At 43.0% G+C, this 25,197-nt stretch overlaps 1 protein-coding gene across 21 annotated transcripts in view; it reads left to right on the top strand.

Moving 5' to 3' along the window:
• Positions 1–25,197, top strand: part of dtna (dystrobrevin, alpha) — a 437,527-nt gene that overhangs the window by 235,605 nt on the left and 176,725 nt on the right. For all 21 annotated transcript variants that reach the window (XM_078540552.1, XM_078540563.1, XM_078540570.1 and 18 more), the window contains exons 3-4: positions 4,481–4,561; positions 14,254–14,467. In XM_078540552.1, the coding sequence (XP_078396678.1) occupies positions 4,481–4,561; positions 14,254–14,467 (295 nt within the window). The remainder of the gene's footprint in view (positions 1–4,480; positions 4,562–14,253; positions 14,468–25,197) is intronic.

Here is a 25,197-nt window from a genome sequence, read left to right as displayed (position 1 = left end):
AAAGCAGTCTTAAAAGTTGGGGGAAAAGAGGGCTTTGGTGATACCTGTGTTGGAACAGAAGAGCTTAAAATAATAAAATGCAAGTTTAGTCTCACACTCAGAAAAGATTGAACAGGCTGGGGATCTTATCTCCAGAAATGAAAAATCTGAGAGGTGACCAGTTAGAGGTCTTCAATATTATGAAAGGGTTCAATATGGTAGATGTACAGAAGATGTTTCCACTTGTAAGGAAGACCAGAACTCAGGACAACTAGTGTGCAACATTAACAAAATTGGACCTTCAATGAGCTGAATGAGGGATAGAAAAGATAAGAAAGGTATTAGAGTGGCATTATTAGTGAGAGATAATAGATAATGTAGAGAGGGTTGATGGAACGGCTACTGACAGACTTCATGGGCTGAATTTTTGGGCCATGCTGAGGTTGGGAATGGAGGTGGATGGGGCCCGAAAACACTGGCACTGTCTAGCGTGCCGGTTTCATGACTCTGTTCCTGGCATCGTCCCATTTTGCTGAGGCAGGTTCGAGGCCAGCATGGCTACCCTTCTCTATGAGGCGGGTTTCCAATTAGGCTCATTAAGAACCTTGTGAACCAGTGTTAAAGGCGGCCGACTGGAATTTAAATTGGGCAGTTTAACTTCAGCAGACCTTCCCTCCCTGCCTGGGTGTGGGTGTGGTCAAAGGCCATTCCATAGAGGGATTTCTCCACTATCACCTCACCCTTAACATCATACCGCCCCCACTCACCACTACAATGATGGCCTGGTGGCCTGGCTGCTTTTTAAAAAAATACAATGGGAAATAGACATTCAGAGGGTGCTTCCTTGTTGAAGTGTCCTCTCAGTTACTTGCCTACTGCAGCAACCTGCTGCTCCTTCAAGCTGGAAGACCTCTAATTGACCGTCCAGCTTAGAGAGACCGTCAGCCACCCTTAATTGGACAGGGGACCTGTCTCTGCCAATTAAGGAGGTGCCGCCATTAAAATCCTAAACAGCAACTGCTTTCCCCTAGGGGCAGCTTCGGAACCTGGAAACACTTACAACTCCTGTTCCCACACTCGCAAAGAAAATCCGGGCCCATATAGTTGGAGTTGAAATTTTTTTTAAAAAGCACTTATTAGCTTAGGGGAATATTACAGACCTTCAAATTGTGGGAAAGAAATAGAAGAGGAAATCTGCGGCTAAATTCGAGGGATAAATATGAAGAATGAAATTACTGTTCTGTGACAGTTTAATTATCCATTTATTGATTGGGGCAGAGACAGAATAAATCCAGAAAAGGGAATGGAATTCCTAAAATGTGTTAAGGATTGCCTTTCCTAAGGATGTGTTCATAGACCTACGAGGGTGGGGTTATTGCTAGAGCTAATTGGAAGTAATGAAATAGATAAGATTGATAACATAAATGTGGGTAAGCATCTTACGAATAATGTCCACAGTGCAATGATGTTTAAGATCCAATAAGAAATGTAAAAAAAATCCATGCAAAAACTAGAACACCAGATTGAATCAGAGTGCAGATTTTAAATTGATGTGAGGCAGAAGGAGAAAATGGCACATAGCTGTAGATCAACTGGGATTATTTTAAATAATAAGTTTCATGAGTACAGAATAAGTATATTCCATTAAAAAGAAGAAAGCTTGTAATTTTGGGATAAATTAGTAAATAGAGATTATAAACCAATTAAAATTGAAGAATAACATTTAAAAATGATGAAAATTAATTGGCCACGTAAATGACTTGATTGGCCCACAGGAGGGCAGATGGTCTGCCCACCACCTACTCTGCTGCTAGTAAAATACGAGCACAGGTGGGTGGGTAACAAGCACAGTATCTCCTGCAATCCCACCCAATTTAACGCAACCCCCCCCTACCCCGACCCCTGACTTCCGAGCCCACCCCTGGTTCAGTGCAAAATTCTGGCCTTAGAGTTGGATAAGGGAAAAAAGAATGCGAGGGAAAAACATCCCAAAAACATCAAAAGGAACAGTAAAATATTTTACAAGTATATCATTAAAAAGGATATGGTTATAAGTGAGGTGAAACCGTTTAGATAAGAGCATTGACAATTTGTAGATGATCATCAAGAGATGGTAGAGGAACTTAATAAGTATTTTGGACTTTACTACAAAGAAATAAACTGGAGAAGAGCTGAATCCTGATGTGGTTAATCTGGTGCTAGTCTGGTGGGTGAAAGAAAATTTCAGTTAAATTAGTCAAGCAAAGAGACACAAAATGCTAGGACCCAACAGGGTACATCCTTATGTCCTAGGGGAGATGAGAAGTGAAATTGCCAAGGCCTCAGAAATGGTGAGGTGAAATTCTACCTTGGTGGAGGTGCAAAACTGAAGGTAGCAAATTAGCCATCCATAATACAACACGTCTCATTGAAGCCCATGCCCCCACTAATGTTAAATTTCGCAGCAATCTTTCAGGGCTGTACTGAGTGTGGATGTGTGCCAGAGGACTAGAGATAGCCTTGTGTAGTACCCATTTTTTTCAAAAGGAATACAGAACTAATGCAGGTAATTACAGGTCCCTTTGTTTAACATAAAAACAAAATACTGTGGATGCTGGAAACCTGAAACAAAAACAGAAAATGCTGGAAAAACCCAACAGGTCTAACAGCACCTGTGGAGAGAGAAACAGAGTTAACGTTTTGAGTCTGCATGTCTGAAGAAGAGTCATACGGACTCGAAATGTTAACTCTGTTTTTCACTCCACAGATGCTGTTAGACCGTTTGTTTAACATCTATGATAGGAAAAGTTTTAGAGTCTTTAGTTACGGATAAAATTACCACATATTTAGATATAGAGGAAATAGAAGTAGCCATCATACAGTTTCAAAGGGGTAATCGTGCTTTGCAAACCTCATGATTTTTATGTCATGAAAAGTGGGTAGGGTAGATTACAACAGTCTATTTCTAGGCTAGGATTTTCCAGCCCCACCATGGTGGGACCCGCTGCGGGGAACGCGGTGGACCAGCCAAAAATCCACTGACTTTTGGCGGGACTAGAAGATCCCAACGGCGGGCGGGCCAGAAAATCCCAGCCCTAGTGTTTGAGGGTTCAAGAACAAGGGGTCATAAAAACAAGATTAAATGTAAGAAGTTTGAAATAGTAAGCAGGACAAACATCTTTATACCTAGAATTGTGAGGTTGTAACATACACGTCCAGGGTCATTGGTTGAGGAAAGAAAAGAAAGACTTGTATTTATGTAGTGCTTTTCACAACCACCGGATGTCTCAAAGCGCTTTACAGCCAATCAAGTACTATTTGAAGTGTAGTCACTGTTGTAATGTAGGAAACGCAGCAGCTAATTTGCGATCAAGAAACTCCCACAAACAGCAGTATGATAATGACCAAATAATTGCTTTTGTGATGTTGATTGAGGGATAAATATTGGCCAGCACACTGAGAATAACTCCCCTGCTCTTCTTCAAAATAGTGCCATGGGATCTTTTACAGCCACCCAGGCAGGCAGATGGGGCCTCAGTTTAACATCGCATCCTAAAGGCAGCACCTCCACCTCCAAAAATGCAATGTCTGCTCAGTGCTGCACTGGAGTGTCAGCCTTGATTTTTGTGTTCAATACCTGAACTATGTGATTCCGAAGTGAGTGTACTACCAACTGAGCCATGGTTGACACAGTTGAGGCAGAAAACATGCTAACTCTGAAGATTAATTTCAATAGCGGGGTAAAAAGCAAATGGGAATGGGTTGGGTAGATGTTCTGGAGGACAAAAACTAATATGAACTGGTTGAGCCAAATGTTTTTTTTGTGTTGTGACTTCTAAGTATTTCTATGAATGGCAGCAGGCTGGAAATGAAGCTGTTGAATACATTTGCCAAGTAGGCACCGTGAAACCCTGAGACCCAACACAGTGGGATGTGAAATTCATCTTTGGTTGTGGAGTAAAATTGCCAATAGTGTATTGGCAGTCCATTTTACATTCCACCCAATTTTCTTTCCCAGTAGATGTATTGGTTGCTCGATTTACTCTACCATTGAAAATAAATTTTTACTTCAGTGGGTTCCTGTGGGGTTGCTTTAGCATTCACAGATGGGAATATTTCATCCTTGGCAGATCGTTTAATTATTTTGTACTGTTTTAGAGGTGGGGTTAGGATTTCAGATTAACTTTTACTAAGTGTTGGTGACTTAATTAGGAAAAGAACCATGCAGGGAGGAGGTGAGGAGAATTATTTGACATAGCGAGGCGTTTATGCTCTGGAATACACCGCCTGAAAGGATGGCGGAAACAGATTCTTTTCAAAGGTAACTTTTCAAAGATAATACCTGAAAAGGAAAATTTCTTTTGGAGAGGAAAATGGGACGAATTGGATAGCTGTTTCAAAGAGCTGGTATAGGCATGATAGGTTGAATGACCTTTTTCTGTATTGAATGATTCTATGGTAGTTTTTTAAATGAGAGTACTGTAATTTTTTTTTCTTTGAATATTTTTTGTCTTTAAATCAGGAGCCCAAGATTTGGATCGCATTCGTTTATCCACCTATAGGACAGCATGTAAACTCCGATTTGTACAGAAGAAGTGCAACTGTAAGTATGCCTCATTCCATAGGATAATATGTGTGCAATATTGTTTGACTATCTGTTCAGGTCACTGCCAAACTGTCCTTAAATTGACTGAGATGCAGGAGAACAATTTTGTTTCATCCACATTAAAATAATTATTAAATTTTTACTTCTGTTTTGTTTCTGCTTCTGGTCCGGACAAGGTCAAAAACTTCATATGCAGGGGATCACTGGCACAAACCCACATCCAACCATTCTGCATCTCAGTCATTTTCTATCTCAATGTAACACCCCTGAAACAACTTACATTTATATGGACCTTTTAGCATTGTGAAACACCTTGGGGTGTCGACTGAAGATAAATGAATGGCAAGCAATAGGATAAAAGTCAAAGAGGTGACAAAGGACAGTCAAAGAGAGAGGTTTTAAGGGGACATTAGAAGGTGAGGACAGAGCTGTTGAGGCTGATAGGTTTAGCGAGAGACTCCCTGACTGTAGCTGAAAGTATTGGCCTGGATTTAAGGATGCTTGTCCTTGATCTTGAAGAAAGCTCCCACATTGACCTTGCTGTCTCTGTAGTGGAAATTCCCCCTTTCCCCATGGCAGTTTAAACCTGGAACCAAATCAAGGGGATGTCTTTGGCACATGGCAGCAGTCATGTCAGGTAGGCAATTAATCAAATTGAAATATTCAGACACCTCAAACCAACAAGTTCAAAGCAATTAAAAGCTTCATTTTTATTTAAATTTTCAAATACCAAAATCATTCTATGACTGTATGAAGGTAGAAGCTAAAATAAAGATAAACAGACTTTTTAAAAATGTTTTTAAAAATATGTGGAATTTTTTGATAATTGTGGAGAAATTTGATGTTTTGCAAATGTAAAATTAGCCATTCTGGGCCAGTAAGGATGTTTAGCGGTAATTATGAAATTGGTACATTGCTAAACCAAGCTACACTAAGTATAATTTTTCTCCATGGTTTTTTTAAGTGACACTAAACAGCATTAGAGTGGAAGTTCCCATCAATTAATGATTGCAAAGGAGATAGCAGTCTGTGGAAACCTCTACAGTGCACCCTATGGAGAAGCATAGATTCACTGACAGCAACTTCTGGATATCCAAATTAACCTGCGTCTGTCTGAACTCCCGAAGTTGTTCTCAGTTTCAGTGGAGCAATGATGGGGAACACTGACAGTTTCGCTGTCATTACTACAGCAAAATCCAGGCCGATGGATCAGTAAAAGTGATGGGGAGGTCAGAGTCACAAAAGCAGAGAGTGTAGGCTGTTGTATAGGGCTGGAGGCAGAGGTAGAGTGAGGTGAGTATTTGGGGAAATTTGTAGAAATTTGGAGTTTAATGAAAAGCATTTAATAAAATTCACACAAGTGCAAAGCCATGAGAATACAAGGGAAAACATGTTCAAGCTAATTAAAGGCAGATTAGGAATAATGCCAAGAAATTCTTCCTCACATGAAGAGAGATGAACATACAGCACATACTTCTAAGATGATTAGAGGTAAATATTTTAAGAAATAATTGGAGACTGAAATAGGGAATTGAAAACCCCTCTAAATTAATTAACTGTGGCTGGTGAAACTACCTTCCTCATCTGTAATTATCTTGTGATCATGTATTTAGCAGATAGGGTACTAGCTGAGGTCAGGAGTGATAAGTAAGTGGAACATAGTGAGGGGTAGAATGTAGACAGATGAATTTTGGATCATTGAAGTCCATACAGGATGGAGTTCAGATGGAGAGCAAGGAAGAAGTCTAGCTTTGAAATGACAAAGGTCTACATGGGGGTTTGAGTGGGGATGGGACCAATGTAATTGGAAAGGGTCAGTGATATTACAAAGCTGAAAATTTGAGGTCTTGGCGATGGATAACATTTAGTGTTTGAAGCTCATCTCAGGGCCAAACAGAATCCCGAGACTGCACAATCAAGTTTAGCCTATAAAAGCAGTTGGAGGAAGAATATGAAATTGGATGCTAGGGTGAGGCGTTTTGGCAGAAACTAAACAGTATGACTTGCTACCAATGTCAAACTAGTGAAACTCCTGGTTCATTCACAGCTTGATGTCAGACAAATAATACTTCATGTACAGTACAGTAGTGGTCTTTGAGCCAAGGATAATGGTGGAGTGATAAAACTGGATGTCGTCAAGATACATTGTCAAGCACACTTGAGGAAGACGGTGGCACGGTAATGTCACTGGACTAGTAATCCAGAGGCCCAGACTAATGCTCTAGGCACATGGGTTCCAAACCAACCATGGCAGCTGGTGGAACTTAAATTCAATTAAAAAATCTGGAATTAAAAGCTAGTCTCAGTGATGGTGACTATGAAACCATTGTCAATTGTCGTAAAAACCCATCTGGTTCACTAATTTCCTTCAGGGAAGGAAATCTGTCATCCTGACCAAATCTGGCCAACATGTGACTCCAGACCCACAGCAATGTCCTTCAATGTCCTCTGAAGTAGCCTATCAAGCCACTCAGTTGAGTCAAATCGCTACAAAGTCTAAAGGAATGAAACCGGAAGGACCGCCCTGCATCAACATAGACACCGGAAATGAAAGCTGCAAACCCAGTCCTGTTGACCCTGCAAAGTCTTCCTTACTATGTCTGGAGGCTTGTGCCAAAATTGGGAAAGCTTTTGCACAGACTAATCAAGCAACAGCCTGACAGAGTCATACTCACGGAAGCATACCTTACAGACAATGTGCCAGACATCACCATCCCTGAATGTGCCCTTTCCCACCAGCAGAACAGACTCACCAGAGGTGGTGGCACAGTGGTATCCAGTCAGCAAGGAGTTGCCCTAGGAGTCCTCAACATCAACTCCGGACCCTATGAAGTCTCATGGCATCAGCTCAACCGTGTGCAAGGAAACCTCCTGCTGATTATCACCTAGCACATCCCCTCACCTCCTTCAGCTGATGAATCAGTACTCCTCCATGTTGAATATCAATTCTAAGAAGCACTGAGAGTGGCAAGGGCACAGAATGTACTCTGGGTGGGGGAACTTCAATGTCCATCACCAAGAGTGGCTCAGTAGTACCACTACTGACCGAGCTGGCCAAGTCCTAAAGTACTGCCTCCATTGTGTTGTATAGCACTACCATTGTGCTAGATGGGATAGATTTCAAAAGGACCTAACAACTCAAAACTGGGCATCCATGTGGGCCATCAGTAGCAGCAGAATTATATTCACCCACAATCTGCAACCTCATGGCCAGGCATATCCCCTACTCTACCTTTGCCATCAAGCTAGGGGATCAACCCTGGTTCAGTGAAAAGTGCAGGAGGGCATGCCAGGAGCAGCAGCAGGTATACCTAAAAATGAGGTGTCAACCTGGTGAAGCTACAGCACAGGACTACTTGCATGCCAAACAGTGGAAACAGCATGCTGTAGACAGAGTTAAGCAATCCCACAACCAATGGATTAGATCTAAGCTCTGCTGTCCTGTCACATCCAGTCCTGAATGGTGTGAACAATTAAACAACTAACAGGAGAAGGAAATCCTCAATGATGGGGGAGCCCAGCACATCAGTGCAAAAGACAAGGCTAAAGCATTTGTAACAATCTTCTGCCAGAAGTGCTGGGTCGATGATTCATCTCTGCCTCGTGTTGAGGTCCCCAGCATCACAGGTGCCAGCCTTCAGCCAATTTGATTCATTCCACATGACATCAAGAAATGGCTGAAGGCACTGGGTACTGGAAAGGCTATGGGCCCTGACAAAATTCTGGTAGTAGTACTGAAGACTTACTCCAAAACTAGTCACGCCCCTACCCAAGCTTTTCCAGTATAACTACAACATTGGCACCTACCTGGCAATGTGGAAAATTGCCCAGGTATATCCTGTCCACAAAATGCAGGAGAAATCCAACCTTCCAGTTACCGCCCCATCAGCCTACTCTCAATCATCAGTAAAGTGATGGAAGGGGTCATCAACAGTGCTATCAGGTGGGACTTACCCAGAAATGGCACTGGAGTAGTAATGTTGTGGACCAGGCTAGAACCATAGAAACATAGAAGATTTACGGTGCAGGAGGCCATTCAGCCCATTGTGTTTGCACCAGCCAAAAAAGAGAAAAAAGAAACCAGCCGCTCATTTTAATCCAACTTTCCAGCACCTGGTCTGTAGCCTTGCAGGTTATAGCACTTTAGATGCAGATCCAGATACCTTTCAAATGAGTTGACTGTTTCAGCCTCAACCACCAACTTAGGTAGTAAATTCTGGATGCCCACCACCCTCTGGGTGAAAAAGTTTTTCCTCATGTCCCCTCTAATCCTTCTACCAATCACCTTAAATCTATGCCTCCTGGTAATTGACCCCTCAGTTAGGGGAAACAAAACTTTCCTGCCTACCCTGTCTAGGCCTCTCATAATTTTGTACACCTCAAATAGGTCAGCCCTTAGCCTCCTCTGTTCTAAGGAAAACTACCCTAGCCTATCCAATCTCTCCTCATAGCTGCAATTTTCAAATCCTGGCAACATTCTTGTAAATCTCCTCTGCACACTCTCCAGAGCAATTATGTCCTTTCTGTAATGTGGTGACCAGAACTGTACACAAAATTCCAGCTGTGGCCTAACCAGCATTTTATACAGTTCCATTATTACACCCCTGCTTTTGTATTCAGTATCTCGCCCAATAAAGGAAAGCATTCCATATGCTTTCTTGACAACCTTGTCCACCTGTCCTGCCACCTTCAAGGACCTGTGGACATGCACTCCAAGGTCTCTCACTTCCTCAACCCCTCTCAATAACTACCTGTTTATTGAGTATTCCCTTGCTTTGTTTGCCTTCCCCAAATGCATTACCTCACAATTTTCCAGAATGAATTCCATTTGCAACATCATTGCCAATCTACCATTGATTCTGGAATTGACAGCTAACCTCTTCACTATCAACTACACGGCCAATTTTTGTGTCATCTGCAAATTTCCTGATCATTCCTTCCATATTTAAGTCTAAGTCATTGACATATACAAAAAACAGCAAGGGCCCCAACATTGAGCTGTGTGGAACACCATATGAAACCTTAATACCTTACTGAAATCTATGTAGACAACATCCACTGCACTACCTTCATCAATCCTCCTTGTTACGTCCTCAAAAATTTCTATTAAGTTAGTAAGACACGATCTTCCTCTAACAAAGCCATGCTGACTATCCCTGATCAATCCGTGCCTTTCTAAGTGACAGTTTATCCTGTCTCTCAGAATTGTTTCCAATAATTTGCCCACTGCCAAAGTCAGACTGGCCTATAATTTTCTGGCCTATCCCTCGCACCCTTTTTAAATATTGGTACAATGTTCACAGACCTCCAATCCTCTGGAACCTCGTCTGTATCTAGTGAGGATTGGAAAATAATCCTCAGAGCATCTGCTATTTCCTCCCTGACTTCCTTCAACAGCCTGGTGATTTATCCACCTTCAAGGATGCCAGTCCATCCAGTACTTCCTCTCTCACTGTGCTTATTGTATCTAATATTTCACACTCCTTTTTAACTAGAATGTCTGCAATATCCCTCTCCTTAGTGAAGACAGAGACAAGGTACTCATCGAGAACCCTGCCCACATCTTCTGCATCAACCCACAAGTTACCATGTACACCTCTGATAGGCCCTACCTTTTCCTTAGTTATTCCCATGCTCTTAATGTACTGGTAAAACATCTTAGGATTTTCTTTGATTTTAGCTGCCAATATTTTTTCACATCCTCTCTCTGCTTTCCTAATTCACATTTTTTTCTTCATCCCTGTACTTTCTATACTCCTCTAGGCTTTCTACAGTGTTAAGTCTTTTGTGACTGTGATAAGCTTTCTTTTTCCACTTTACCTTGGCCTGTATGCTTCTGGATAACCAGGGGGTTCTAGGTTTGGCAGTACCACCCTTTTTTTTTCTGGGGGCAAATCTATATTGTGCCCATAAAATCTTGCCTTTGAATGCCTCCCATTGATTTGACACAGTTTTTCCTTCTAATAGCTGTATCCAGTCCACTCTCGCCAGCTGACCTCTCAGCTTTGTAGAATTTGTCTTACCCAAATTTAGAACTTCTACTCCTGTTGCATCTTTGTCCTTTTCCATAATGATGCTAAATCTAGCTATATTATAATGCTACCTACAAAATGGCCTCTCACTGCCACTTCATCCACTTGCCTAGCTTCATTTCCGAAGACTAAATCTAGCATTGCACCCCCTCTCATTGGGCTTGTTACATGCTGGCTAAAAATGTTCTCTTGAACACAGTTCAAGACTTTTGCACCCTCTGTTACCATCACACTGTCATATCCCAATTGATATTAGGGGAGTTGAAGTCCCCAACGATTACTGCCCTATTGTTTTTGCACTCAGAAACCTGTCTACATATTTGCTCTTCTAATTCCCTTCCACTATTTGGGGGCCTATAGTACACTCTTTGCAGTGTGGCTGCCCCTTTTTTATTCCTGAGTTCAACCCATATGGCCTCATTTGATCTTTCATTTAGAATAATCATCCCTCCTCACAGCTGTCATTGATTCTTTAACCAATAATGCTATACTGCCATCTTTTTTATCCCCCTCCCTATCCTGCCTGAAAACTTTATATCTAGGGATGTTGAGCCGCTGTTTTTACCCCTCCTTAAGCCAAGTCTCCATTATAGCGATGGTATCATGCTGCCATGTGTCTGTCTGTGCCCTGAGCTCACCAACTTTAGTTGCTATGCTCCTTACACTTACATAAATACCTTTAATACTGCCAGCTTCCTGTGCTGTACAATTTTTAACCCGTGCTGCTTCTGTCTTTCAGAGCCACTCAAATTCTCCATCTCCCGTTCCCAGCTCTGAATTTGCCCTCAGGTTCCTGTTCCCCTGCCAATCAAGTTTAAATCCCCTCCACCAACAGCAGTAGCAAATCTCCCTGAGAGGGATATCCATCCCAGTCCTGTTCAGCTGTAGGACTTCCGGCTTGTACAGATCCCACCTTCTCCAGAACCAGTCCCAATGCCTCAGAAATCTGATGCCCTCTCTCCTGAACCAGCTTTCCAACCATTTGTTTAATCGCTCAATTCTCCTATTTCTATACTCGCTTACACATGGAACTGGGAGTAATCCTGAGATTGCTGCTTTAGAGGTCCTGCTTTTCAACCTCCTTCCTAGTTCCTGAAAGTCTGCTTTCAGGACCTCTTCCCCTTTCCTACATAAGTCATTGGTACCAACGTGGACCACGACCTCTTGCTGATCACTCTCCCCCAGAAGAATGCCCTGCAGTCACTCCATGACATCCTTGACCATGGCACCAGGTGGGCAACAATATATCCTGGAGTCATGTCTACGGCCACAGAAACGCCTGTCTGTTGCCCTAACTAACGAATCCCCTCTTACTACTGCTCTTCCCCTCTTCTTTCTCCCCCCCTGTGCAGCAGAGCTCCTTGTGGTGGCATTGGTTCTGACTGCACTCCTCCAAGGAACCAATGCCCTCACAGGTATCCAAAACAGAAAACCGAATGGTGAAGGGACTCCAGGGTACTCCTGCTCTACCTGCCTAATTTTCAAGGACTGCCTGGTGGTCACCTATTCCCTTTCTGTCTCCAGGTTCCAAAGCTGCAGTGTGACCACCTCTCTAAATGTGCTATCCACATAGCTCTCATCCTTGTGGATGTGCTGCAGTGCCTGCAGCTGCCACTCATGCTCCGAAACCTGGAGCTAAAGGTTCTGTAGATGTGGTTGTCTTGGACACTGGTAGCATCCACAACTTTCCACATATTACAAGATATGCATTCTACACGACCGAGCTGTCCTGCCATGCTTCAATTTACTTACCTTCTGTTAACTTTATTTTACTTCGGTTTAGTCATGTAACTTTATTTTACCTGGCCTTGACTTAACTTTATTTTCCTCTTGCTTGTGTTTCTTACTTAAATGTAGTTGTTGGAGATCAATCATCTCAGTCCTGAGGCATCGCTGCAAGGGTTCCTCAGGGTAGTGTCCTAGGCCCAACCATCTTCAGCTGCTTCATAATGAACCTTCCCTCCATCATAAGGCCAGAAGTGGGGATGTTCGCTGATGATTACACAATGTTCAACACCATTCGCAACTCCTCAGATTCTGAAGCAGCCAGTGTCCATATGCAGCAGGACCTGGACAACATTCAGGCCTGGGCTGATAAATTGCAGGCAACATTCATGCCACACAAGTATCAAGAAATGACCATCTCCAACAAGAGAGAACCTAACCATTGCCCCTTGACATTCAATGGCATCACCATCGCTGAATCCCTCACTATCAGCACCCTGGGGGTTACCATTGAGCAGAAACTGAACTGGACTAGCCATATAAATACTGTGGCTACAAGAGCAGGTCAGAGACTAGGAATCGTGTGATGAGTAACCCACCTCCTGACTCCCCAAACCCTGTCCACCATCTACAAGGCACAAGTCAGGAGTGTGATGGAATACTCTCCACTTGCCTGGATTAGTGCAGCTCCAACAACACTCAAGAAGCTCGACACCGTCCAGGACAAATCAACCCGCTTGATTGGCACCCCAACATTAAACATTCACTCCCTCCGCCATTGATTTACAGTGACAGCAGTGTGTACCACCCACAAGATGTACTGCAGCAACTCACCAAGGCTTCTTGGACAGCACCTTCTACCATGACCTCTACCACCTAGAAGGACAAAGGCAGCAGATGCATGGGAACAGCAGCACCCTCCAAGTCACACACCATCCTGACTTGCAACTATATTACCATCCCTTCACTGTTGCTGGGTCAAAATCCTGGAACTCTGTTTCTAACAGCACCATGGTTTTTCCTACACCACATGGATTGCAGCAGTTCAAGGTGGCAGCTCACCACCACCTTCTCAAAGGCAATTAGGGATGGGCAATAAATGCTAGCCTAGCCAGCGACACCCAATCCCATGAACGAATAATTTTTAAAAAAATATTCGTTTGGTAGTACAGAACTTGAGTACTGCTGAAAAAAGAGACATGTCTAAGCTTTTGTTGTGCATTCATCAGGACGCTTTGCAAGAGTACCAATATAAGGGGAAAACAACAATTTAAACTGTACATGAAGAGAGTGCTGATTGGTTGGCAAGTGGACTCTGATTGGTAGTGGTGTTGCCGTGGCGAATGCGCCAGTGATGGTGAATGACAGTTAACACAATGCGCAGAATGTCAAAGGGCTGCATGTATGTAAAGAATAGGAAAAAGCCAAGAATAGAACTTTGGGGCACTCTCAAAGTGAATATGTAAGCAGGCAGGTGGAGAGCTTGGTTGGAAGGTCAAAAATTCAGCAGCTATATCTTGTGGAGGAGATTAGCTTGATAAAGGAGAATGAAACTCTTGGGTACTTCCAGCCTGATCATATAAGGGGAGGGAGGAGGAGCAATTGCAGGCTATGTTGAGATGCATAGGAGTGAAACTGAGTATAGGCAGTGTTACAGGAGTGAAAACTATTGAATGTCACAGAAATGTTGAGGAGGACAAGCAAGGATGGTGCACCATATTCATGTCACAAATGAAATGGTGACTTTAATTAGGTCAATTGTGACACTTTCAGCAGAGAGGAAACTGGACATAATGGATGAGAAGTTTAAGATGATATGAGTTAGGAGACAGCTAAGAGGAGGCTTGTGAACAGTCAAGAATGGAAGATAAGGCAACCAGGTTCAGCTGCTTTCATAAAACTTACCCACTTATTTCTTTTTTACTTGTCTAGTGCACTTGGTAGACGTTTGGAATATTATAGAGGCATTCAGAGAAAATGGGCTAAATACAATGGATCCGAATGCTGAACTCAGTGTGGCTCGCTTGGAAGCTATCATCTCCACAATACTTTACCAGCTGAACAAACGCTTACCAACCACCCATCAAATAAATGTTGAACAGTCCATTAGTTTACTACTGAACTTTCTGCTTGCTGCCTATGATGGGTAAGTTTTAGAGCAGTTTTTCTTTGCATATTCATCTTAGTTTTTGAACTTTATTGGAGTTCCTAAACCTAACTGTAATTGTCCAGACTCAATGGATCTTTTAACAGCCACATGAAAGCAAGGTCCTGAGCCTTCTACTGTTTATTTGTGGCATTCAAACTGAATAAAATTGAATGTAACATGTGTTTAAAATTAAAAACAAAATTCTGGGAATACTCAGCAGGTCAGGCAGCACCTGTGGATAGAGAAACAGAATTAACGTATCAAATCGATGACCTTTCATCAAAACTGGGAAAATTTAGAAATGTAATAGGTTTAAGCAAGTGAAAGTGGGGAGCGTGGGGAAAAAGGAAGTATAGAGGGGAAAGGCCTTTGATAGGTGGAAGACTGGAGTGATTAAATGAGAAAAGAATTGGTGTTGCAGGGCCAAATGGAGTGGAAATGGGACAAGTAAAGAAACAAATGATGTGTCTAAAAAAGGTGTGAATTGGCAGAGTGGTGAACAGCTGCTGTCCAAAAGCAAAAACAAGAGAAAAACCAAACACTGCAAAGAAAAATGAAACAAAATCAGGGCAGAGGTTGCAGTCTGAAATTGTTGAACTTAGTGTTGAGTCTGGAAAGGTGTAAAGAGCTTAATCAAAAGATGAAATTCTGTTACTCAAGCTTACAATGAGCTCCATTGAAACACTGCAGGAGACTGAGGACAGAAAGGTCAGTGTGAGAGCAAGGTGGAGAATTAAAATAACAGGCGACTGGAAGTTAAGGGTCATTGTTGCAAACTGAATGGTGGTGTTTCACAAAGCAGTCGCCCAATCTGGATTTGGTCTCCCCTATGTAGAGCAGAGTGCATTGTGAACAATGAATACAGTATACTAACTTAAAAGAAGTATACATAGATTGTTTGATCTGGAAGGAATGTTTTAGGCCTTGGAAAAAGGAGGTGAAAGGGTAGGTGTTGCATCTCCTGCACTTGCATGGAAAGATGCCATGGGAAGGGGAGGGGATGTTTGGGGTTATTGAGGGGTAGAATATGGTGTTGCAGAGGGAATAGTTCCTTCAGAATGCTGACAGGGGAGGGGAAGATATGTTTGGTGGTAGCATCATGCTGGATGTGGTGCAAATGATTTAGGATGATCAGTTGAATATGGAGGCTGGTGTGGTGAAAGATGAGGATAAGGAAACCCTATCATGGTTTTGGGAGTGAGGGAGAGGGGTGAAAGCAAATGTTCAGAAAATGAGACAGACGCTGTTGAAGAATCTGTCAACCACCGTAGGGGGAGTTTCAGTTGAGGAAAAAGGAAGGCATATCAGAAGTACTGATGCAGAAGGTTGCATTGTCAGAACAGATGTGCTGGAGATAGAGAAACTGGGAGAATGAAATGGAATCCTAATAGGAAGCAGGGTGTGAGGCATTGTAGTGGACATATCTGTGGAATGGTGTGGCTATGAAAGCAAGTTTTGGTAGATGCCTGATCAAACTTGAGAAGAGAAATAGAAAACAATGAAGGTCAACAGGATAAAAGAAATAAGTGAAAATCATGTGGGAGAGAAAAGCAGAACTTCCTTAAGGTAGGCATTCCTGGAAGAGAAGCGGCAATGAATTAAACTGTCTCTCCAAAGATGCTGCTTTGACTTGCTGAGTATTTCCAGCATTTTTTGTTTGTTCAGATTTCCAGAATTTGCAGTATTTTGCTTTTGTATAAGATGAGCTTTGTTGCATGTATTCGTGATTTTGTTTTCTATTCGCGAAGAAGAATAACCTGAACCCTGGCAGAACTCCAAGACTTTGTGTAATTTCCGTTAGTGTCAAATGGCATGAAATAACAGTGCCAAAAGCAGTGAACAATCTCTTTGTGCAGTCACTGAATGGTTGCTGTCAGTGAGTGGAATATATTCACTCTGAAATGTTCCTGTTTTCTGCTGAAATTGTGACAGAATGTTTGTGGACGGAGAAGTTTTTAACAGGACACATTTGTGGAATGATAGAGAACCAAACTATGTAACTTCAACATTTTTTCTGTAATATAGTGGGAGGCTGAAGATGGGGCAGTAGTTTGCAAGGAAGGTGGGGTCAATGATTGGATTTTTGAGGAGAGGAATGATGACAGCAAATTTAAGGGAGAGAGAAACAGTACCTGAAGAGAGACAACCACTAACAATATCAGTTAATTTGGAGTCGAAGAAGGGATGTTGGGTGGTCAGCCGTTTAATGGGAATAGGATAAAATGAGCAGGTGGGGATCATGGACAAAATGAGCCCAGGAAGGGCATGGGGGGAAGTAGGAATCAATCTAGAGAAAATGCAAGCTCAGGGTTAGGGCAGAGGGGGTGCTTTAGAGGAAAATTAGCAGCGAGTCAGTGGAATGGAGCAATGCTGCAGAGGCAGCCATCAGACGGTCTCAAACTTAGTGACAAAAAAGTCCTTAAGCTCTTTGCACTTTCTGTTGGGGTTGAGGGTGGAGGAGGCAGGGGAGAGGGGTTTAAGAAGAATAAAGGAATTATATAACCCTTTATAAAGCAATTATTTAATCCGAAATAAAGCAATTTATTTAGCTCTAATTGACTGGCATTGGGGGAGGGGGGGGTCGCATGGTGGGCAGTTGAAATTGTACAAGTTACTACCTGCCCGGGAACTTCTGGGAGCTGAATGCTTGCAATTTTTACCTGCTCAACTGAGCAGGTTGCAAGGACATCTGCCCAAAGCTGTCAGAATCATTTTCACCATATGTAATCATCAGGAGCCAACTATAATTTTACCTTGGCAGCCTGAATGACAAGCGATGGTTAAGGTAATTTATTTTTCTTAATTTCCTTGTGGTCCAGGCTTCTCTGAGTCCCCTGCCTCAAGCACTTACCACCCCCACATTCCCTATTCTAGACCCGACCACCCTGTACCTGGAGTGACTGATCTCACCTTTTACCTGCTGTTAGCAGGCAGCTCCTGAATTGTGTGTTTATCCACCAGCTTCCTGCCTAGAATCGGAATTCTGATGCATTACAAGAAGATCCCGCGTGGCGACTGTCGCTCATAATGAGTCAGAGAATTTACTGTTTTCTAAGAGTAGGGCATATGGTCAGAGACACTGGTTTACAGTGACTGAATACCTAACTGATACATTTTTCATAACAGCTTGACGTGAAATTTCAACTTTAAACTGATTTAGACATTAAATGTATGGCATAGATAAATGACTTACAAAATGAAAGCCACTCCTTTACAGTTTTTGTAGTGCAATGGAAACAGTTGTGGAAATCAGTTCCTGAATACTAGCAAACCCCAGACAACAGTTTATTGAAAATTAAAGCTAATTTGTCAACAAATATCACTGTTTCATTGGTGATTTTGTCCAAAATTTAGGTATAATTATTCACAAGCAAACAGCAGACAATAATTAAAAGGAATATACAATGCCAGTGTCTCCCAAGTTGCTGTAGTGTCTTGAAGAAGTCACAGGAATTGTACTTGCTCATTGTTGGTTCATAGTATTGCTAAAAGGGTTGTAATCCATAATCAAAAATCTATCTGTTCTCTTCATTTTTGGCAGGTAACTCCATATTATTGGCAGAAGCTGAATTAACATAAGGGGTTTAAAATGTTAGCTTGTTACTAGCAACTTTCTAAACAGAATTGTGGTTATGAAATGTGAATCTGCCTCCCCAAAATGTAGTCCATTTAAGATTTCCTCACCCAATATGGACTAAATACGTGATTACCTAATCTCAGCAAGGTTGGCCACTGAAGGTTGGCTACATTGGGAAATTTGATATTTAAACTCGAAGATTCAGTTGTATAGAGTCATTCTCTGAAAATTATCACCAGATGTTCAGCTGATTAGCTCTTTGAGGAAAGGCAATCACTAAGGTATTATGTATGAAGTACTAATAAGTGAGTTGCTCTGCAATGTAACAGTTAAGGATTCTTGTTTTCACATCTTCATCAAAACAAATCCTAGTTTTTAAAGGTTGTGCTGACGAAAAGGATTTGAAATGGGAAGACCACTTCCTTATTGATGAAGCAGCTGAACGTGGTTCGGCCTGGAACACTGCCCTGAGGAACTCCTGCAGCGGTGCCTCGAGGCTGAGTTGATTGGCCTCCACCAACCACAACCATCTTCCTTTGTGCATGGTATGACTCCAGCCAATGGAGCATTTTCCCCCTGATTTGCATTGACTTAAATTTTCACCTCTATAGCCATGTTTGTACCAAGTCTGTAACAAGGTCAGGAACTGAGTGGCCCTAGCCGAACCTAAACTGAGCATTGGTGAATGTAGTATAAGGGCGTTTGGCATAGCAAGGGTTAATGAGAGACTGAAGAACAGTACGCCCACAGTATGATGTATAGGGTCACATGACAAGGGACCTAGGTTAGTCTCAGAGTATGCAGAGACCAATGTAGAAATAAGCATGGAATTAGCTCCTAGTCTGGGCTATACTTAGTATATCTGTATATAGGTATGTGTTACCAGTAAACATTACTGTCCAACCTTACAAGCCTCTGAACCTCTTTGTGAGACATACTGAACAAACCCTTACAACATGGTGGCAACTCATGAACAAACTCAGAACCGAAGAAACTGGTGAGGAACCTGGAGTCTGAAAAACTAAAGGGACCGCATCCTGACCTGATTGAAGTGCACCAGAACTGAAGAAACAGCTGGAGGTCGCCGATAAAGAAGCTCCATTGCAGACATGGGGCAACAATTTCCCCCCATTGGGTGGGATGTGCGGGCACGGGCGGGTGGGTTCCCAATCGGCACCCATGGTCGGGAGCGCGCCGCCATTTTACGTGGGCGGGCCAATTAAGGTCCGCCCAGCGTGATGTCTGCTCGGAAGCACTGTGCGCTCTCTGTGCAGGCGGGGGGGGTATTCCCTGAGCCAGGGGTGCGCTCTTTTGTGCGCATGCAAAGTGCTGCCTCAAGGAGATCGCTGGAAGTATCAAAAATTTTTAAGAAGTGAAAAAAAATTCCTGACATGTCCCCTCATGTGACACTGTCACATGAGCTGGGACATATTAATTTCTTTTATTGTAAACATTTAAAATCCCTCATGAAACCTCATCTTGCCCGTGGATGAGGTTTCATGTTTTTTCAGAAGTCCGCCCGGGCCCCACCCCCCTGCTCGCCAACCGGAAGATGCAGCCCATGGAGGCTGAAGAGCAGAAGAAAGCTCCACTGTGGAGCTAAAGGACTCCACCAGAGCACTTGGATGTCCATGGTGAACCCTCATCAATTGCAGAGCCAAAAGGACCTAGCAAGGTGAGCAGCAACTCAGTTCTAAGGCTGGATGATCTTTTAAAAGTCTTCAGGCCATTAATCAGTCAGAGCAGTCTGTTTCGTTAATCACCACGGACAGCCAGGGTTCAGAGATGGCGCCATACCATGTGGCTGCCGAGCTCAGTTTAAAAAAAAAATTTTACAAACAGCCATAGCCAGGAATCACCTTCTAATCACCCTAACATACTCCAAAAATGTTCTAAAGGGCCAAAATCTTTGATTTAAAAAATTCGCTGAAACAAATCGTTCCCTTTGAGATCAGGTCTGTGATCGCTGCAGGAGTCCACCAAAACCTGACAACAGCGGGAAGAAGCATTGAAAAAATGGTTACTGCAGTGCCATCTTTAAAAGTGAAACAACATTAAAAGCTGTAATCCCTTGGGCTGAAAATCAACCATGGATAATCAGTCAACCCTCCCAGATGAATTTGGGCAAGTACCAGTCACAGAATTGGGGACTTTGTCGAAAAAGGTTTCCAAGAGATTGAACAAGTGAATACACTACAGTGCTTAGTAGGTCTGATAACCAGTGACATAATTTGCAAGGCACAGAATAAATGAATCTTCAGATAAGTTTGAAGATGTTCTGAAGTCCTTCAATACCTACTTTAATTTAAGAAGTAATAAAATTTTGGAGTGAGCAAAAAGTTCAACAAGCGAGTCCAACAGCCTGGAGAACCCATTGACTCTTTCATAAACGAATTATACAGATTGGCTGAAGGCCGTAACTACAGCGGCCTTAAGTCAGAGCTTATATGGGACGAATGGTAGTTGGAATGGCTGATGATGCCCTTTTGGACATACTATGGACAAAAGACGATCTGACTCTTAAAAAAAGGCCATCCAAATAGTCAGGTAGTCTGAAATTTGCCAAAAACAGTGGTCTATTTTATCTGGCAAGGTTATACCATAGTATAAAGCAACCCCAAATGTCCAGCTCATAAAGCAACAAAAGGACAGGGAAATTCCAGGCCAAGGAAGACCATACCCAAACAGACCACGCTGTGGAGCCAAAAGACCTCACAGGTGAGAACAATGACCAACAATCCCTGCGCAGTGTTTGAACTGCAACCAGCTGGGACACTTTGGAAAACTGTGAAAGTCTAAGACACCAAGACATGCGGAGGATCCCAAAACAGTCCACGAGATTGAGGTACCACAGGGAAAAAGTTCAACCATGCTCCTTGGGTGAGACCAAGGATCTTGGATTCTCTTTTTGGAATACTGACATCTCTATAAGTGGTCACCTCACCAATTTCAAATTAGACACGGGAGCCAATGTGATGGTTCTTTTTGGATAAGCAACTGTGGCTGATAGACCTCTGGCTACAAACGACATTCTATGTTCCTGGAGGAATTTGACTTGCGGTCATATAGAGGATCCAAGAACCACTTCAGCATGACAATAAGTAAATATTCAATGTATTGTATGTACCCGAGACAAATCCATTTCTCTCTTAAGCAGAGATGCCTGTGTTATCCTTAACCTCCTCAAAATGGCAGAAGACTTCAAAACAAACTCATTTGTCAACTATACTTAACTCCACTTCCTGAGAGGTCCACCAGTGAACAGACTCTAGACTGGGATGTCAGCTCCGATTGTCTTCACTCTTTGCAGAGCCAGTTTGTCCAACTCCCTTGCAGGCGGCAAAAGCTCCTCTTTGGTCAGACCAGCCAAACCTTCAGATAAGTACCACCATACCTCGAGTGGAAGACACAGATGAGAATGACCAACAATAGAATGATGAGCCCCAACTTCAGGCTCCAATGGCTGCTGTCACTGGGGAACAAAGAAATGGCAGAAGAATTGAACACATATTTTGGTTCTGTCTTTACAAAAGAGGACACAAATAATTTCCCAGAAATGTTAGGAAACCAAGGATCTAGTGAGAGGGAGGAATTGAAGAAAATCAGTATTAGTATATAAAAAAATGGTGCTAGAGAAATTAATGGGGTTAAAGCGGAAAAATCCCCAGGAGCTGATAATCTACATCCCAAGTTACTAAAGGAAGTGGTCCTGGAAGTATTGGATGCATTGGTGGTCATCTTCCAAAATTCTATAGACTCTGGAGCAGTTCCTACAGATTGGAGGGTGTCAAATGTAACCCCAATATTTAAAAAAGGAGGGAGAGAAGAAACAGAGAATTACAGACCAGTTAGCCTAACATCAGTAGTGGGGAAAATGATAGAGTCTATTACAAAAGGCATGGTAACAGAAAACTTGGAAAGCATTAACGGGATTAGACAAAGTCAGCATGGGTTTATGAAAGGGAAATCATGCTTAACTAATCTACTGGAGTTGTTTGATGATGTAACTAGTAGAATAGATAAGGGAGAACCAGTGGATGTGGTGTATTTGGATTTCAAGAAGGCTTTTGATGAGGTCCCAGATAAGAAGCTAGTGGGCAAAATTAAAGCACATGGGATCAGGAGTAATATACTGGCATGGATTGAGAACTGGTTGACAGACTGGAAACAGGGAGTGGGAATAAATGGGTCTTTTTCCAGATGGCAGGCGGTAACTAGTGGTGTACTGCAGGGATCAGTGCTTGGGCCCCAGCTATTCATGATATATATAAATGACTTGGATGAGGGAACCAAATGCAATATTTCCAAGTTTGCTGCCCACACAAAACTGGGCAGGGTTATGAGGAGGATGCAAGGAGGCTTCTGGGCGATTTCACCAAGTTGTGTGTGTGGGCAAACACACAACAGATGCAGTATAACATGGATAAATGTGAAGTTATACGCTTCGATGTGAAAATCAGAAAGGCAGAGTATTATTTAAATGTGACATATTGGGAAATGAGGATGTACAAAGGGATCTGAGTGTCCTTATACACCAGTCAATGAAACTAAATAGGCAAGTGCAGCAAGCAATTAGGAGGCCAAATGGTATGTTGGCCTTTATTGCAAGAGGATTTGAGTTCAGAAGTAGGGATGTCTTACTGCAGTTATACAGGGCCTTGGTGAGACCACACTTAGAGTATTCCGTGCAGTTTTGGTCTCCCTACCTAAGAAAGGATATACTTGCCATAGAGGGAGTGCAGTGAAGGTTCACTAGGCTGATACTGGGGATGGCAGGACTGTCATATGAGGAGAGATTGGTTCGACTGGGCCTGTATTCACTAGAGTTTAGAAGAATGAGAAGGAATCTGATTGAAACGTATAAAATTCTAACAGGGTTAGACAGACTGGATGCAGGGAGGATGTTTCCTCTGATTGGGGAGCCTAGAACCAGGGGCCACAGACTCAGGATATGGGGCAGGCCATTTAGGACTGAGATGAGGAAACATTCCTTCACTGAGAGGGTGGTCAACCGGTGGAATTCTCTGCCACAGAAGGCTTTGGAGGCTGGGTCACTGAGTACATTCAAGAAAGAAATTGATAAATATTTGGATATTGCTGGCATCAAGGAATATGGAGAGAAAGAGGGAATATGGCGTTGAGATAGAGGATCAGCCATGATCATATTCAATCATTGATCATATTGGCCTACTCCTGCTCCTGGTTTCTATGTTTCTATGTCATACAACCAGGGAACACCGTGGCACTGAAACTGCAATTTCCAGCAGAGGTGCAGAGCAGCAAGGTGATGCTGCAGCATGAGAGTAGTGACCATCAACCCACCAGAGTGCACCTCAGTGAGGTACGAGTGCACACGAAAGAACACAGTGTGGCAATGAAAGCTCATTGAGGTTGAGCTCATGGATGAGGAACATTCAAACGGAATGGAGGTGCCCCTGTGTTCCAGAAGATGATCATGCCTCTTAGAATAGGGTCATCTGTTTTGGTCAGCAGTGAGGGACAGGAGGATGTGACTGTGAGTGAGGCAGGTAATAGGACCGAGCAGACAGTGGTGGAAGAGCCTTAGACTTCGCAATTGTCAAACAAGTTTGAGGCATTCACAACCTGCGTGGACGAAAGCAAGGTCTACAAGTTGGATAAGCAGGCTGGCCATGGCACCATAGAAAGCTATTCAAGCTAGGAGGTAGCAAACAGGAACATAGTGGTTGTCAGGGACAGTATAGTGAGGGGGATCAACACTGTTCTCTGCAATAAAGAGTGGGAGTCCAGAAAGCTGTGTTGCCTGCCCAGTGCCAGGGTTTGAGACATCTGCTCATTCCCGTACAGAACTTGAGTATTGCTAAAAAATAGAGACATGTCGAAGCTTTTCATCTTGCACTTTTCAGGACACTTCACAAGAATACCAATCTGGGGAAGACAACAATTTATACTGTATATGAAGAAAATGCTTATTGGTTGGCAAGTGGACCCTGGTAGAGGTATTGCCATGGCGAATGCACCAGTGATGGTGACTAACAGTTAACTGCCAAGCATTGTTTGAAGTTTAATCCAGGCAGCTTGAGCCTGATTGGTCAAGACATTGCCCTGAGGAATGAGTCGGCGAATGGATGTCACTTATTTTGTTTGACTGAAATGGGCGTAATGTGTGTACATGTTCTTTCTGTCTGCAATGAACAGGCCCTGTGTATTAATATATGTAGCTTCCAGTACACGCAAATGCGCCACATTGCGAGCCTGACTGATCTTAAATTGGCTGTAAGCGTAATTCTTAGCGCACTTCACATACAGTATAAATTGTTGTCTTCCCCCTATATTGGTATTCTTGAGAAGTGCCCTGAAGAGTGCAAGACGAAAAGCTTTGACATGTCTCTTTTTTTCAGCAATATTCCATTAATAGCTGTAAATCAGGAGGTGGAAGGGAGAGAGGAACTTGGTGAAATTACAATCGCTCGGGACGCGGCACTGAGAAAACTGATGGAGCTGTGAGCTGACAAGTCTCTGGGTTTCTTTTTTATTTATTCATGGGATGTGTGGCTAGGCCAGCATTTATTGCCAATCCCTAATTGCCCTTGAGAAGGTGGTAGTGAGCTGCCTTCTTGAAACCCTCCAGTCCATGTGGTGTAAGTACAATTACAGTGCTGTTAGAGAGGGAGTTCCAGGACTATGCCCCAGCAACATTGAAGGAACGGTGACATATTTCCAAGCCAGGATGGTGAGTGGCAGGGGAGGGGAACTTCCAGGTGGTAGTGTTCCCATGTGTCTGCTGCTCTTGACTTTCTTTCTAGATGGTAGCGGTCATCGTGCTGCCTGAGGAAGCTTGGTGAGTTCTTGCAGTGCATCTTGTAGATGGTACACACTGTGCATTGGGGGTGGAGGGAGTGAATGTTTGTGGATGGAGTGTCAGTCAAGTGGGCTGATTTGTCTTAGATGGTGTCAAGCTTCTTAAGTGTTGTCGTCGCTCCACTCACCCAGGGAAGTGGATAGTATTCCATCACACTCCTGACTTGTTCCTTGTAGATGGCTGGCAGGCTTTGGGGAGTCAGGAGGCGAGTTACTTACCACAGGATTCCTAGCCTCTGACCTCTCTTGCAGCCACAATATTTATATGGCTAGTCCAGTTCAGTTTCTGGTCAATAAATCTCCAAGATGT

This window comes from Cetorhinus maximus, chromosome 4, assembly GCF_964194155.1.
Source record: "Cetorhinus maximus chromosome 4, sCetMax3.hap1.1, whole genome shotgun sequence".
In the NCBI taxonomy this organism is placed as follows: Eukaryota; Metazoa; Chordata; class Chondrichthyes; order Lamniformes; family Cetorhinidae; genus Cetorhinus; species Cetorhinus maximus.
Note: the sequence above shows the minus strand (reverse complement) of the source record. Positions and strands in the feature narration are given on the sequence as shown.